General features: G+C 34.4%; 1 protein-coding gene across 1 annotated transcript in view; it reads left to right on the top strand.

Annotated features, from left to right (window-relative positions):
* The first annotated feature begins 391 nt into the window (after positions 1 to 391).
* The window catches only part of LOC148943850 (facilitated trehalose transporter Tret1-like), a 40,330-nt gene continuing 24,142 nt past the window's right edge, over positions 392 to 16,579 (top strand). Inside the window, exons 1-2 of the mRNA XM_089101043.1 lie at positions 392 to 604; positions 4,215 to 4,361. Coding sequence (XP_088957169.1) covers positions 4,235 to 4,361 — 127 coding nt within the window. The 5' untranslated portion in view covers positions 392 to 604; positions 4,215 to 4,234. The remainder of the gene's footprint in view (positions 605 to 4,214; positions 4,362 to 16,579) is intronic.

Genomic DNA, 16,579 nt, shown 5'->3' with positions numbered 1-16,579 from the left:
TTTCCCGAACACTAGATTCAATACTATCATTCTCGTTGACATTAGCGCTCAATGAGCAATTAAAATCACCTTATTATTTTAAATTTTAATTAAGTTAACTTAAGGATTTTTTATTCTATTTGGTGGTCAAAATTCTAAATTCTGATCAAAGTACTTCGTCATCAAGACACGTTTTAAACAAATAGTTCATCACTTGATCCTCTAGCAATGTAAAGCTAATCACGGCGTAGTTAGTAGCACTCACTATGCATATTTTAAAACTAAAAATACATTTTCAACGTTATTTATTCAAGATATGATCCTTGGTATTTGATACAAAATTATTTTAAAACGAGGAAAATGATTTTTATGACTGACATTTGTTCCTGAATCAGTGATTCTTCCCTTGGATAAAAGGATAGGATAAAGATCCTCGTGTGCCATTGCCGGTGTATAGGGTGTCGAGTCGACGTTTAAGTTGCAAGGTGTTTTTACAAGGACAAGTAGCAAGCTTGTCGCCCGACCTTGCTGCAGCGGGGATCGAACCCTGGTACTCCGTATTGGCAAACAGAGCATCAATCCACTCTGCTACAGCCCATTGTGTTCTACAACATTCTTCCCGTAGGTAAGAATTAAATAGGATTTATTTAAGAAAGCTGGAAGGGGGTAAGGCAAAGTACCAGGTTTTTTTAAAGAAGTTGGTGGGCAAAGAATGTAGAGTCAATGTTTTGTCAGTCTTAGATGTTTCGTTGGAGGAATCTAAATAATTTTCTAAGAGTCATTTCTAAGAAAGGATCGTTTTTTCCAAGGGCTGTTTCGTTTCCCTCACACTCTCCTGGAGGATGAATCAGTCAATACGCCCTAAAATCTACTCATATCAGAACATTAGAGTATCTCCTCTTTTAATTACATAACCCTTCTCGTAAAATCATTGTCACTTAGAAATTTCGTGCTATATATTAAATATTACATATTAATAAATGCTCTTAAGACCTATGATAATGCACTATTGTAGCTAATATTTTAAAACCACTTTTAAATACTGTGATCAAACCATTGTAATAATTAAAAAATCCATAATCAAATGTTTTTAACTATTAAATAGGTTAAAATAAAAAGGTTTTCATGAACTAATTTAGTAATTATCATTATTTTTAACACGGTTACTACATTAACGTAAATTCATTATTTTGTTACCTTTTTTTTGTAATTTCTCATTTAATTGTTATTATTATTATCATTGTTTTGTATTATTATCATTATCATTTATACATTACTTTATTATTCATTATACATTTTATTATTACTCTGTTCTATTAAATAATTATTAATTATATAAATAACAAAATCAAAGAATTACATAGTTCCTACTGAAATAATTAAAAATAATTAAATAAGTAAACAATCATTCTAGTTAGTAGAAATCTGAACCACAAGGAAACAAAGAGCTTACATATAAAAAGTTTGTCCCTAACACTGTTCATTCTTTTTACTGACTTGAAGTTTCAGGTAAAAGAGCCAATCAGGTTTAAAAAAGAGGTATCAGAGGTAAAAAAGAGGCTTCTTTCCGGCTTCTCTTTTCGGCATACAAATAAAGAATGTTGTGATTAGCTTTTGAAAATACGTCACAGATGTAAACCAATGAAATCAAAGCCAACTTTGTACCACATATTTATAAGAAAAATTAAATACTCTTGTCATGTAAGCTCGTAACAACTACAAGATATAAATAAAAAACTTGTTTTATATGCTGATTCTATACAAATAGATTAGTCATCAAAATTAATTAGTATAACAATATTTGCATTTTTGCATAATTAAAAAATAACCGATAGTCCTAGATTGGAGTTATTAAACTCCTGTCTACAAAACAAATATTCTCTGTGAATTGTTTTATTGTTTATTTTTATTAATTATCAATTTATAACCAATTTAATATAAACTAACTATATAATAGTGTCTAGCTTCATTATTTATTTTGTATAATCATATTATGATTTATTGTACTAATTATAATTTATAACTAGTAAAATAATTTATCGATATAATCAATAGATGTAATATTAAAAAATTATAAATAAACCTACATAAAAATAACATATAACAATAATATGATGTTAATAATTTATTATAGTAATATTATGATTTCTTTAACTCCTGTCTACAAAACAGATTTTCTGTTCCAATTTTTTATTGCTTGTTATCTATTAATGGTCAATTTATGATAAATTTAATTTAAACTAACTACATAATTTTAGAATTGTTTATTTAACATAGTTAATATTATAATTAGTAGAATAGTTTATTAATATAATCGTCAGATATAATATTATAAATTAATATAAATAATACTATATATATTATTATAAATATTATAATTATTTTATATTAATAGCTTATAATATTAATATTATGGTAATAATGAATAGTATAATATAACATAGTAAAATAATTAATATATATTAATAAAAAATTACCAACATAATTAATTTATTTGTTATTTCCTGTTACATCGAATTATTTTGGGTTCAAGCTCTTTCTATTATATTAAATTTTAATGTCACTGTTTGCTTAGTGTTTGTTTTTAATTTTTGTCACTTTATAAAATTGAAAATTTCTTTATCGAAAAACAAAAGATAGGGCTAATACTTTGTCACTCAACTTGTGACATGCAAAGCTTATCATGACGTAATGAATACGTATATTTGAATAATGAATATTTTAGATCTAAAAATAATTTTCAAACATTAGTTTTAAAGCTATGTCCAAACATATTTAACAAAGAACCACAAAGCCGTATGCATGAAACAAGCATGAATTATGATCTACTCCTATTGTGGCTGCTACTGTGGCGGCTACTACGGTGGCTGCTACCCGCTTAATTCCTAGTCTTCCCACTAAAATAGAATTGAAAAAAGAATTAGGCTACTCTGGTTATAAACAAATTACCAAATGAAACCAAAATGAAAACTCTTTTCGCCCTTAATGACAAAATGACAAAACTGGCACTATCTTAGGTTTACTCATTCCTTGAAACCGGGACTTTAAAATCGGGACTTTTATTCCTTCTGATGTTTGGAAGGGTTATAAAAAGTATCTACAACCTTGAGAGAACTCCTAAGCTTGTTAAGATGAGAGTAAAGAGCTGAATTAAAACTCAAAACGAACCAGAAGTATCTTTTAACTAAAGGGGTCCACCACTCCCTAAGCAATCGCAGTTTACGTTAAAGTACCAAGGACACTAAAAATGAAATGTGTTTTTTTTAATTAGTTAAGTGGAAATTTACACAACCATATACGTCTTAATAAAATGAAAACCCCGGAAGCTCTATTTCTAATACAAAAAAAAAATTGTTGATGCTGCTAGGCAGTTTTTAGACTTAGCGGGTGCCAAGTTCAAAAATAAAGAACTTGTGTGAAAATTCAGCAGAAAAGTAGCGGAAATAATGTTTCATCATATAGCTCTAAGAACCCACCTGATTTCTGTAGCAAAAGACAGACACTGCCATCAAATGGCAGTAAACAGAAAAGAAAAAAAATGCTAGATAATTTGAATAGGAAGTGCCCAGAAATTCAAGAGAGCTTAAAGTGTCGGAAGCTAGGGAAAAATTAGCCCCTTCCTTTAAAGGAGAACAAATCAAAACCTATTTATCATAAATAAAAATTGAATGTTAATAGATGTGCCCTAAACTAAATACTATTTAACAAGATTGGAATTCATTTACAAAGAAAATTTAGAATACTTTCTGGATTAACTGCCAGTTCCCCAATGCCTGTACATGTTATTAATTCATGCCAAATGGGGGGAGGGCGTACAATGTATTTTTCAATGTGTAGGGGGGGTTATATATGTTGTAGTTTTTCAATTATTTTCCTCGTCAATCTTTAATCGACTGCGAAATAACTTTAATGCAAGAATTTGTTCTCTATTCATATTATGTACAACCCTATGAATGAAATAAACTCTTGTTGCGTGGTTTCAGATCTATTTATGATCTATCAGATCAATTATGATCGACTGATGTTGCGACAGTAGAAGGTTTACCGCCCAGTGTGTACACGCAACGTCAAAAACGCACGGTAAACAAACGCTCGTTAAAAAATGACAAGTTTGTCTTGGGTCTTAGCAGTGGGAAATTACAGATATGACCTTTAGGCAGACGACAGCGCAACCTTTGGCTGCAGGAATGTTCTTAATCTAAAGCTTTTAATTTTAGTCTTTTCTGTAATTGTAGTCTGAGCTGAGTAGGCTATAATGGGCGATGAATACCAAAGATCACCTGGCCGTACAAACAAAGAAGACCTGGTTTCTTCCCATTCATCAGTATCGAGAGACCAGCGAGAAGCAAGCTTCATTCCACAGTTGCTAGCGGCAGGATCAGGTTTGTTTCTCTGTTTTTTGCTTTGATTTTTTTTCTTTTTTTTTCAATAGGTTAATTTGAATTTACGGTCAGTCAAGAGATACCCTAGTCTATAGAAACCAAAACTTTAAAAGTGTGAGTTTAAATACAAAGATTACTATCAAAGAATACATAAATATTAAAAGTTAGTAAAAGTACCTATGCAGATTTCAGGTGTATGCCATACTTTTTAATTTAAAGCTATTTCAAAATTAAATACCATAAGAAGATATACTTGTTTTTTCTCCCTGTATGCTCCCTCTCCTAGCCTTCTTAGTAAGAAAAAACTAAAAAACGTGTCTTGAAAAAAAATGCCTAAGGAAAAAATTCTAGGAATAGCAAGATGAGTAGTGGGGGCGTAGACACTTCTAGGACATCCCTAAGGATTACTCCTTTCTTCTATAGGTTCAAGAAGAATTTTTAACGGCGATTTCCGCTTTTGAAGACCTGGTGTCGCAATTTTAGGTTAAATTCCCGCCCAGGCAAGACTTGGCACGACCAGGTGTTGCAATTTTAGGTAGAGTTCCCAGGTGTTTCAACTACTCGGAATGTGGTCCATATAATACACAAGTTTTAATAATAAGTTCATACCCCCTCGCACATGTTTCTAGGCAAAATATCTGCCCAGGCAAGATTCGGCATGTCTAGCTAAGATTTCAAGGACATATCTTGTTACTAGGCAAAATCATGTCTAGACACGTTCCCAGGTGGTTGAAACTATTGATCGAGTATCAGTTTCTTTCTGGAAGTGGGACAGTCAACATTGAAAAATGTTTTACACATGCCCATTATGCTTGTATGCTTTGGGCAGCTGGTCATCCTGCAAGAATTGTACTTTTTCCGATGAGTATAATGAAAGTATAAATTATGCAATGCATGTAAATTGCATAGAGGATATTCTGTGCAAATTAAAGAGTGTAACTCTTGTCTTGAAGAGATTTTTGACTCTCATAATAGAGGATTCTTGTGCTCCAATTGTCACTATGATAAATGTGATCAATGGGAAAATACTTATCCTGGCCTGGTCACAAAAAACCCTAAACGTGAGTTCAGTTTATTTTTAAGAGACTGGTATCGTCGTGGGTTTAAATCATTTTGGGAAGAAGAACCTGGTCTACGCTTCAATTGCTGGAATCATAAAAGAGTTAAATTCGTACGACATTACTGCGCAAATACTGTCTGCTATGATTAAAAACCCTATGAATTTTATTTGGCTGTTAAAGACAAGTGTTCTCTGTAGAAAAACTGTGTACTTTAGATTGATTCCTGTTAGCAAATTGACACGCATACATTTTATAATTTAAATTAGAGTAGTATTATTGACTATATAAAGAGATTTAATAAAAATTAAGTTACCCTATATTGTAGAAAATGTGACCCCGACTCTGCATGTCAAAACGAATACAAGTTGAATCCTGACGAACTACCACCACTTACCGTTTCGGATGATTACGTATCCGTAGAAGAATAAATCTAAAGGACACAGTGTTTTGTATACAAATTTTATTAATAAACAAATTTACATACATTTTTAAAGCATTTCTAACTCAGGGCACCGAAATTATTATTATAGATGAAGAAAATACTATTTTCAACAAGAGAGTCGTTCCCTGGACGATTGTCACAATAAATCTTAATAAATTTCATGCAAGTATGTCTGCGACTTCGAAAAATAAAATATAATAGGGCAAGAAAACCACAGCTTTTTGTTGTTAGATTCTGTGCCCACTTCCGATTTTGAATAATAGATTTTCTGCTCTGCTCAAGAAAATTTTTAATATGAGGTGAGTAGAATGTATACGGCAAGCCAAGCGGATCAAAAAATTCTATACTGCATCTTGTTTGAAAGATGAATAACCAATGCCCCGTCTTTACATTCGATGGACTGCTATTAACAATAATAAGGGTATCGTCAACATGTTGAATATGCTCCAGGAAATCTGAAGGTATGCAATAAGATTTATATTTGGACATGTAGGGGTCCATGTTAAATACATAAATTATTTGTTCCGTGTTCATGGCACCAAGTCTAATAGAACACAGCCGTCAGGAGTAATTTCCCAATAATTTCAAATTGATTTAGCGAGATTAGTGCAATTCTTTCCTCCAATGGTTTGGCAAAGGTACACTCTATCCGTACATTTCCCATCCGGACACTACTCATATCTTGAGTACCAGACAAATCTAATACAATAATACCATGTGTTTTTGCAAACATTTCTTCACTTATACTATTTTCGAATAATTGAGAATCTTGATCTAGGGATTGCATTATCAATTCATAGATGGTCCTGTAGGATTTATCAAAGGATGCATTGTAGAGTGGGATTCCATTTACTTTAAATACGAGCGAGGAAAGTCCAAATAATTCAAATTTATGTGGGAATCTGTCCATGATCCAACAGCGCTAGCACTTTTTACAAAAGCCAATGCCAATTTTGAAGGAATTTCACCATTGATAAATGACGAATCAGTATAGGTACGCGTACCTGTAGCAATATGACGCTGAATCGTGATTGTATGAGGCACGAGCAATTTGATATTAATTACAGAGGCTCTTAATTTTTCAATTGCCAAAGCCACAGAACTCATAATTTGTTGTTTTCGTACATGAAGTATTGCCGAGGCGAGAGAGACTGTTACATCGGGTGCAGCGTCCAGTACTTTTCGCATAATATCATTGGGCGGTTCAATTTGTATTTTTATATCAATCTTTACATTAGGAGGCAACCATTGAGGTATATTAAATATCTCATGATTTAGTTTCCCAACTAAATGTAAATATTTAGTTGTTGCCTCTCTAAGAATATTGTTAGTATCAGTATTCGTTTTATATTCATATCCAATAGTCATACCCCTCAACCGCTCATAGGACACTGGTGTCATCAGCATAGACTGTGTATATCATGTATAATTTGACTGATTATTGCTCGTGCTTACCAATGTTCCATTTATATAGTCACTTATTTGTCGAAATAAATTATGTAGTGTACAATTTTCGTAAGATAGCCCCTCGGCGGTATTTGGTTCTTCATTGTTTCGATTTTTTAACAATGACATTTAATTCTATAAATGTCAAATTCTAATCGATAAAGTATTCTTCATTAGAATAAATTTGAAAATTGACATTTTCAGAGAGCAGGTGTTGCGGGTATAATTGTTCATAGTATCTATTTTTTACACTGACATCTACATTTTCCACGTTGAAAAGATTTAAAGATGAGGTGACTGAATGGTGAGAATCTTTATGTGGTACATATGCCATCTTAGGAAAAGAAATCCTTTTTAGATATTTTTACTTTCTTTGATGCTTTACGCTTCCCGGCTGACTTGAGACTGATGAGTAATGAGTTCTGTCTCCTCCTTTTTAAAATTTTCCCCCGTTACTTCAATCGCTCGACGAGGGATAGTGCGCTCGACCTGAGATTTTGCGAAACACTTTCTTGAATATCTTTCCCAGAGCCCCAATCATGTAATGTAGAGGACGCAAAATCCGCTGCAGCCGGTGCAATATATTTTCTAGTCAAGGGTAGTGCAAAGCGAAAAAGCTTAGCAAACCAACTGCCGATACCGTACCCGGACATTGACGAACGACCCTTATAATAGTCCATTCCATGTCCCAACTATCGTGGTTCAAGAGTAGCAACATAGCAATCAATATCAGGACATACAATTTGAGCTCTATTAGCCATTTCACTGAATGGGTTGAAAACGACATGTAATCACGGACAAACCCTTTGTTATTGCGAGAGGATCGACCCAATTCACTTCTTAATGTTAACTGACAGAGCTCCAAATACGAAGTGTTGACTGGAACGCATTGAAGATGCTTTATATTTTAGTGATGAGTATGGTCATTAAAGGTTTTTTCGTTCAAGAATACGTAAAAGGGGAACATTGGTATTACCAACTCTTGATCTTTCGACAAAGGATGCATAAAGAAATATACAACTGTCCGAAGAGAAGGCGGGTGCATAGTCTGCATAGATAACATAGTCATTGCCACTGGAATTTTTTGTCTTAATAATGCGATTGTTAAAACCGAGAACCTCACGTAAATTCTCATTGAGGAAAATTCTTTCATTATCAAATAGATTTGAAATATAAATTCTCCTTTGTTCCATAGAATAATTAAAGTGAAAGGCTCCATTTTTACAAGCGGAATTTCTTTTTTGATAACGCGACACAGCAAATGCATATTATTGTATTCCCTGTAGGGTATGGTAGCAATAGGGCAATCATTAGAGTCAAAAGTTGCCATTGCACCTTCATCCCCTAATTCAATAGGTCGTATTTTTATGTCATATGTATGATCCTTTCTTAGGATATCATATGTATTTTTAAGAATACAATCGACAAGAGCCACTTCATATCTTCCCTCAAATTTAATGGCCGGGGAAAATTTTGTCCAAAAATCGCTCGTTTTATTCAAATCGTCATATAAAGCATCAGATACATTGGACATGAATGTCACATAAAAATCTTCAGACATTATGAACGTCTTCAGCAGTTATCCAAAAATCAAAATCAGAATTGTATCCTAGCCAGCGAACAAGCAACTGTCGCTTACCCTGGCGAGTACGAGTCTTTAATACCTTTTCAACTTGATACATTCCAGTGTTTTTAACCTTTTGTAATTCATAATCCTAAAAACCGCCAAGAATCTCTTCATCTTTCATATCACGAAGCCGATATGTTATTGGTTTAGTATCCAAAACTTTTGATACTTTAAAAGTTCAGTAGACCACAAGTAATTTCCCTTTTCAAAAGTACTTCTTGTACGATTGATTCGAACAGTATCACCAACATAGAATTTTTTCTTTCCTGCATTTTCATTAGAATATTGTTTAACGAAATGTGTACTCTTACTATAATGAACTACCTGAGGGGTAGTATTGAAAAAGGATCGATGAGGACGTTGGTTTTATACTCGCATGATTTTATCTAAATCATGAACAAATGCAGCTGTATTTTTCAATGCGCAATATCTTGAAATTAAAAGTCCAATAGTTCGTATTAAACGTTCATCCAATGCAGCCTTCATAGGGCTATGCCTATGATAGAGTAATGCATTATATTTCATTAGTACTTTTTCGACATGTGGATTAACAAATTCACTTCTACGGTCTGTTTGAATTTTTTTATATGAATTTTGTTCAAAGATGGATTCAAGGGATGTAGCAACTTCATTACCTCTCTTTGACTGCAATGGACCTTTAATGGACTATGTTCTCTTAGTTTCATTAGAATTTCACCGATAAGGAAATGGAATTCACCGATAAGGAAAATTTATTACCGATAGGAAAATTTGACGACTTTTAAAAATTATATAAATGGTCGTCAATGGATTGGACTCTTTTACGATTCGCAATAAGATCCGATAATAAATCAATTAAATTGTAAGGCATGCCCTGGATTATAACGTCATTCTTTTTCTCATCAATTTGTTCATTTTCAGTGAGATACGTCTAGAGTTTTTTACTTTGTTCACGATAGGATTGAGGCATCAAGTCTACAACATTTGTTAATACATCTTCTTTTTTCGATGTTTCACTGTTATCAGAAGGTTGATCAATGACATTGACTTTGAGTGGTATTTCACGATAAGGTTTATGTTTGTTGACTCGACGAAGTGCATTTTGAAGCAAAATTAATTTTTCATCATCAGGAATTATTTCATTATTAATAAATTTATCAGCATTATCTTCAAAGTGGTCTTTGGGTGAAAGAGCAATAACAATTGGCGTCAATTTATAGGGTTTAGCCATTTTTAGAGAATAGTCTTTACAAGTCCTGCGATTATCGGTAGTAACACTGAAAAGAAATTACCACCCGCTTGAACAAGACGTTTTCTTTTACAATTTGTTTTCGTTTTGAAATATAGAGCACGTACAAGTGATCAATGTTGCTTTGTCTGCTGCTTAGCACAATCTGACAGCTGAGCATTACCCACTTTGTTTAAATTTAAACAAAGTTCCGACAAGAGATTAATACATTCCTTGTCAACACCATGCTTGAGAATTGCTTTTCTATGTCGAGGTTTTGAATTGGCTGGCACAGAAAATAAATGCCATTGTTCGTGTAGCTTCTTCAATGTCATGATTGCGACTATGATTGCGACTAATCAACCACGAGTTTGGTGCAATGCTAGTAAAAACGTCATGTCCTTGTATAAATTTCATGCTTGGATCAATCTTCTTTATTTTATCATAGGATTCTTGCCATATACTATAGCAATATAAGATATTTTTCGGATTTTCTAAAAACATTTTATCACGGTTTTGAATGATTTTCGTTAAAAGTCTCGTTTTGCCAGACATGGACGGTCCGCAAACAAACGATTTGAAGGGTGTTTGAAATTACATACATACTCTTCCAATGCCAAAATGCAACTAACCTATCCTAACCTCAATCTGTCTAATAAATATTCAAGAGGAAATAGAATAAATGGTTTCTTTAATTCCAATATATACAACATTAACAACATAAACATTTTAAAAAACACGACGATATGCCAGCCAACGATAACAGCGACCGAAATTTAAATGACTAGATAAAAAAACGGCAGTGCTGAGCTTGTGACGGGAAAATGACTTTATGTAAAATAGGCATTGTTAAGCTGTTGACGGAAAAAACGGCATCCCTCCCCACTCCCACAGCTTTAAGGCTTTCTCCAGACCGAGTTTCTTCCTATAATTTACAAATTCAACTCGATCTGAAGTCAGTTAGTGGCCATGTGGTAGTACTCTCACACCACCCTCGAGTACATAGACTTTATCCGATATGGTGGACATGGCAATTTTTCAACCTAAAATGTATAGTTTTATATTTTAAAGAGCGAATGGCCATGACACTCACTCTTGGAACTAAATTTTGCTCTATACAGTTCCTATAAACACTCATGGTGAAATTTTCCTTTACATAGATTGCAGGCACCCCTTTGCAGACTTTTTTGGTAGTCTCATTGAGCGTTTCCGCGCAGTTCACCTTCGGACTGGGAAACACACCATGCGATACCAAATCACTTCCAGTTTCTAATTTTAATTTAAATAACTGATTTGGGGCCTGGCGTTTCACCAGCTCCAGATAGCGGGACTCATCCCAGTTTGTGTAGTCAATCCGAGACCTAATGTACTCTCCATTTTCCAAATCTTCCAATAAATTATCAGTTTTAACTTTTAACAATAAAGAATCTGTATCACCAAAAAAAACTTGAACTTGTCCCTCCCTCGGCCATTGGCACTTACATACATTGTAATAAAAGTCCAACATGAGTTTTTTTTTATTTCTGAAATGGTAATGCCAGCGGCAATGTTTTATTTAAAACTACATTTCTTTTTTTCCTATGTAAAAGAACCATATTGGAGTATATGATTGTGAATGATGTGAAATTTGGATCTGCTATTATTTGGGCAAATTCTTTCAGGTTGATCACGACTTCACAACGACTCCTGTTTCGCACACTCTCACACAAAACAGAATTACCAAAGGCCGAATTTAAAATGAGTTTAAAGATTGCTTTTTCGACCTTTGTATTTGCTTGACAGCGTTTGTTGACAAAAGTGTCAAAAAAAGTTTTCATCTAAGGCTTTTGATCAAATTGGAGGGCTCCATGAATTTTTGTGACATTGAAAGCGTTGGCAAGCATCCATCGCAAAAGAACTTGGTGTAAAACAATATTCCGTTTCGGCTCAAGGTCGGCAATGAGCTTTTGTTTTGAAGGTATCCAATGCATGCCTTTATTCTCTGCTAATTATAAATTATAGGAACTCAGTGACTCCCTATGTACCGGTCTATTAATGCAGGCGAAAATAGTCTTTTAGAAAGTCTTGAAGTTCCAGAGGAATTTCACCATCAATTTCAATAAACCATCCTTATGGTCCATTTTCCTCAACAGTGTGAATATTGGGGAAATCTGGAGCAGAAGGATCGGTAAGCCATTGGTAATTCCCAGACGGCAAATAAAAGTCAGACATTGCCGATGGATAAAGGGAATTCGTATCGAAGAAAACGGCATCCGATTTTTCACCGGTGCATTTTCCAGTCGGGTCAGTTTCAAGGATACGATTCCCGTGGAAAGCATACCCTCCCCTCATAGAGCTCTCTACAAACAGGTGCTGATCAACATCAGCGGTCAGACCTATTTCTGCTCCGCTGATTTTAAGAATTAAATCCATCACCAAAAGAGGATTGGAAAAATAATACCCCACATCCAACCCGAATTCTTCATGAATTTTATCCGTGTTATTACAGACAATATCCAACACCGTCAATACATCACTTTCCAGGTACATTTTACAATAATTCCACCCATTTTTACGTCCTCCCATTGCTAAAACCCTGTTGGCAGATTCATAATTGACAGTGATACCTTAGCAATTATAAAGTGATTCAAAAACTTCTGTGATTGGCGGTAATTGTCCCTCACTTAGCTCCAAGATAAAGCTATAGTACTCACACGGGTGTATGCCCTTACACGTTAATAAATCATACAGTTTCTCATCTGGAAAGTGCTGTTTGAGGAGGGAAAAACTATTAAATTCGTCGCTTTTTTGGACTTGAATGAGTTTGCTTAGGGATTTAGGGAAGAAACTAAAAGAATCAAGGAAACGGATTTTATTCCAACATGTATTACCATTGTCAATTTTTTGCCATTTAAATTCTAAGACTAGCAAATTTTAAGATGATTTCGGTATGATGTTATATGAAAAAGAACCATCTACTCATGCGCCATCTACAACTTCACATTTCCGCAATCGTGCCAACGCTGGTAATTTGAATTTCAAATCATAGTTGGAATTGTGCATGTGAACCGGTAAAAAGTATTGTTGCCTAACATTTAAATTACACGATTTATGTGAGACCCCCCGAAAGTTAGTTCCCCTTGATGAAATCTCTGGGTATAAATGATCATGATCGTGGGTTTTCGCATCCACCTTATTAATTTTTTACTTACAAACCCAACAAATGTCTTGATTTTTAATAGACAACTCGTCCTCTGGTGATAGATTCATAGGATAGTCTGTATGACGCAGCCGTTAAATTGCCTCATTTGCTGTTTTAATGAGAGCAGCCAAAGCTGTCCCAACTCAATCTTTTGCACCCAACGTCTCACAAAAATCTACCAATTTCAGGGTATTACTTGAATCGGTCCGCGCGTGCGTAAAAGAGATCGCAATGGCTTCATGTTTTTTCACATGATTCGAATTTGACGGATCTGACACATTGTTGAGAGTACCTTCAATTTCTAATTTTACCTTATTGCTCTGCAATAGTATTTTCTGAAAGCTTCTGAACCGCAAGGTGGCATTTTCCCCTGAAACCGTTTCCACAGACTGGTAACCATGACGCTTGCAGTGTCTCAAATGATTTTTTAAATTTAATTCGCTACGGAATCTAGATAGACACGTTGGACAGTAATAGCATGTCCCATCCCGCTGTATACCATCACTTGAAACCCTGCTAATATTAGGAATTGGAAAGAAATGTCCAATTGATTCAGGAGCTCTGGTAGGTTCGTACAGAGCCAATACCCAGTGTTTCACTGAGTCAATGGACCGTGCCTTTACATAATAAATTACCCCTTTTTTATCACTAAGTTCCCCATCTTCAAATTTTTCATCAAATTGAAAAACTGTTACTCCAACTTTTAAATGTTTATTTGCCCTTTCAAAAATGTCAATCCCCTTAAGTGTTACTGGATACTGGCCCTTTAAACAATTAAAATCTACTTTTGGAAAATCAGAACCCTCCTCGCCGCAATTCACTTCCCAATCGTCCTAAATTGTCTTACTAACAGCATCTCTCTCGGGCTTATGACTCGCGATAAGGACGGAATATTTAAAACACTCCAAGTCTGTGTCAAAACAAAAGTGTCATACACCTTTAGTACCTTTAAAAGTACTATTATATTTTTTAAAGTTACCCTTTCCCGCCCCACCTCTTAAATCAAATTCCCTTTTAAATTTAGTGATATTTAATTCTAATTTTTCTATAAACAAAACTGATGGCCCACTCCCATTCTCATTATAGCTCTCCATCCTATTAAAAATTTCACCCACCCACTCCAAAAAGACACTCTCAAAATTATTCAGGTCTGGGTGTAGCGTTTGCATTCTTGTTTGAATATGGTAATCGCGCAAAACCCCCTAACTTGCAATAAAAAAATAATTTTAAATGTGATGGATGCTTTTAAAGAATTGCGCCCTCCCGCCTCCCTTAAATGTTTTTTGAGAAGTGCCCGAATCATGCTGACGTAGAGGTATGTGGTTTCTATGGGGTCCGTTGGAATAGTAACACTTGACAGGGAATTTAACGGGTCACAAAACTCGGCCCTATATACATGAATATTGCGCAAAGCGGAACTGCTAAATACAAATCTGGTATCACTGGGGGTGAGCCAGTTCCCCTTTATTCCATATCACTATGAGGGGTTATCTCGACCTCACTCGATGGTAACAGATCTACAAATTCATAGTCCATATTGAGGCCGAGATCCCTCACAAAACTGTCTAAATCAAATACACTTGCCAGACTCGCCCCTGCACTTAAACCTTCCTGTCTTCACTATTATCCAGGACATCTTGCATATTCATATAACTCTCTATGTCCTCGTAGAGGTTGTAGGTCCCTTGAAATGGTGGTGTGTGAACCTAGAAAAATAAGAGCATATTAGCTCACTAGAAGCTATTGCCCTATGAAAAACAGAGAACGGTTGTGAAAGTCATAGAGACCTACTACTCATAGCATTATGAAGGGAAACTCTGCCTTCTTGAAGTCATATACGGTATACCACTCATTGCATTATGATGGGGTACCATGCCCTCTTGGAACTGTAACCACCCCACTACTCATTGGATTGCAAAGGCGTCTCACTAGTGATATAAATGTAATGCCCTCTTTCATAGAGCACCTTTTGTATGTATTATTAAGCATTGAAAGGTTTGCCAAAACTACTGCTATACCCTTTAAAAAAAAATTAGTCATGGAAAACTTACCGAAGGGCGTTTGGTCCTGGCCAGATTTCAGACATATTATTGATCCATCCCGGAATTACATAAGCGTTGACCTCTGGTACAGCTGCTTGGAGACTAGTAAGATGATCCTAAATTAAACAATTGAAATTGTTCTAAAAAAAAATTAGGAATAAAAATGAATGTCCCCATTTCCTCCTTTATTAGGAACCCCGAAACCTTCTAAGCGAATAATCCTCCTAAAACCTAGCAGATAAAAGAGTCTATAAGGCTAGAAAGAGTGAATAAATGTCATTATCTCTATTAAACTAAGGGGGACATGTAACCTGGAACTTCAATATCTCATCAACGTGAAAAAAAGCAAACAGGTAAAACAAAGAGTATGCGCTTAAATGAACGAAAAAGCTAACAATGTGAAAAATTCAAAAGAGTCTTATTATAGGAAGGCACAAATTATACCAAAAACTCGCGAGTAGTTGCTTAAAAGCTGAAGTCTTATTTCTAAGTCCCTTAAAACTAGGAGTTATGGAGCCTGAAAAAAGACAGAAGTAGCAAAAAAGACAGAAAAAACTACATAAATTTAGGTACGAGTGAAGCTAACAGGGGAGGGGGGTACACAGATGAGTCCTAAAAACCAGAGAGTATGCGCTTAAAAACTGAAAACCAATCTTATTTAGAGACCTCTAATATTCTAGCGAAAATCTATTCATATAAAAGTTTCATTACAAAGTCGAAAATGCCCAAAAACAAGCTTATTTCTGAGGGTGCGGTGAAATTTAAAAGAAGGGGTGGGGGGATTTTAATTTTCTAGCGAAAAAAAATTTCATTGTCTTCAACTAGCTTGTATTTTGTTGAAAATCCCCTTCAATGGCTTAAAGACGTGTGAGTAATGTCTTTACTAGGTAGGAAATATAACGTAAGAAAAGAAAGACCTACAAATTTGAAAATGGATTTCTTTAGATATTTTCATAGTACAGAGAAATGAGATGATAGGAAAAGATTAAAGATTAGAAAAGTGTAGTTTTTTTGACAGTTAAAAATTGCATTATTAGCTTGAAATGAGTAGGAAGCTATCAATAACTCCGGGACGAACATAATTTATGTATGTTTTTATGGTTTTTGTCACTGAGAATGAAAAAACAGGATTTTTCTCACTTTGATGTATTTTAATGGTTTATTGATTCTAATGGGGTCAATGACACCTCTAAAATTGTTTTGAAATCGGAA

Source organism: Artemia sp. Qi Xiang Cuo, chromosome 15 (genome assembly GCF_049724085.1).
Source record: "Artemia sp. Qi Xiang Cuo chromosome 15, ASM4972408v1, whole genome shotgun sequence".
Taxonomy (NCBI): domain Eukaryota; kingdom Metazoa; phylum Arthropoda; class Branchiopoda; order Anostraca; family Artemiidae; genus Artemia; species Artemia sp. Qi Xiang Cuo.
The sequence above is the reverse complement of the archived record's forward strand: the minus strand, read 5'-3'. Positions and strand labels throughout refer to the sequence as shown.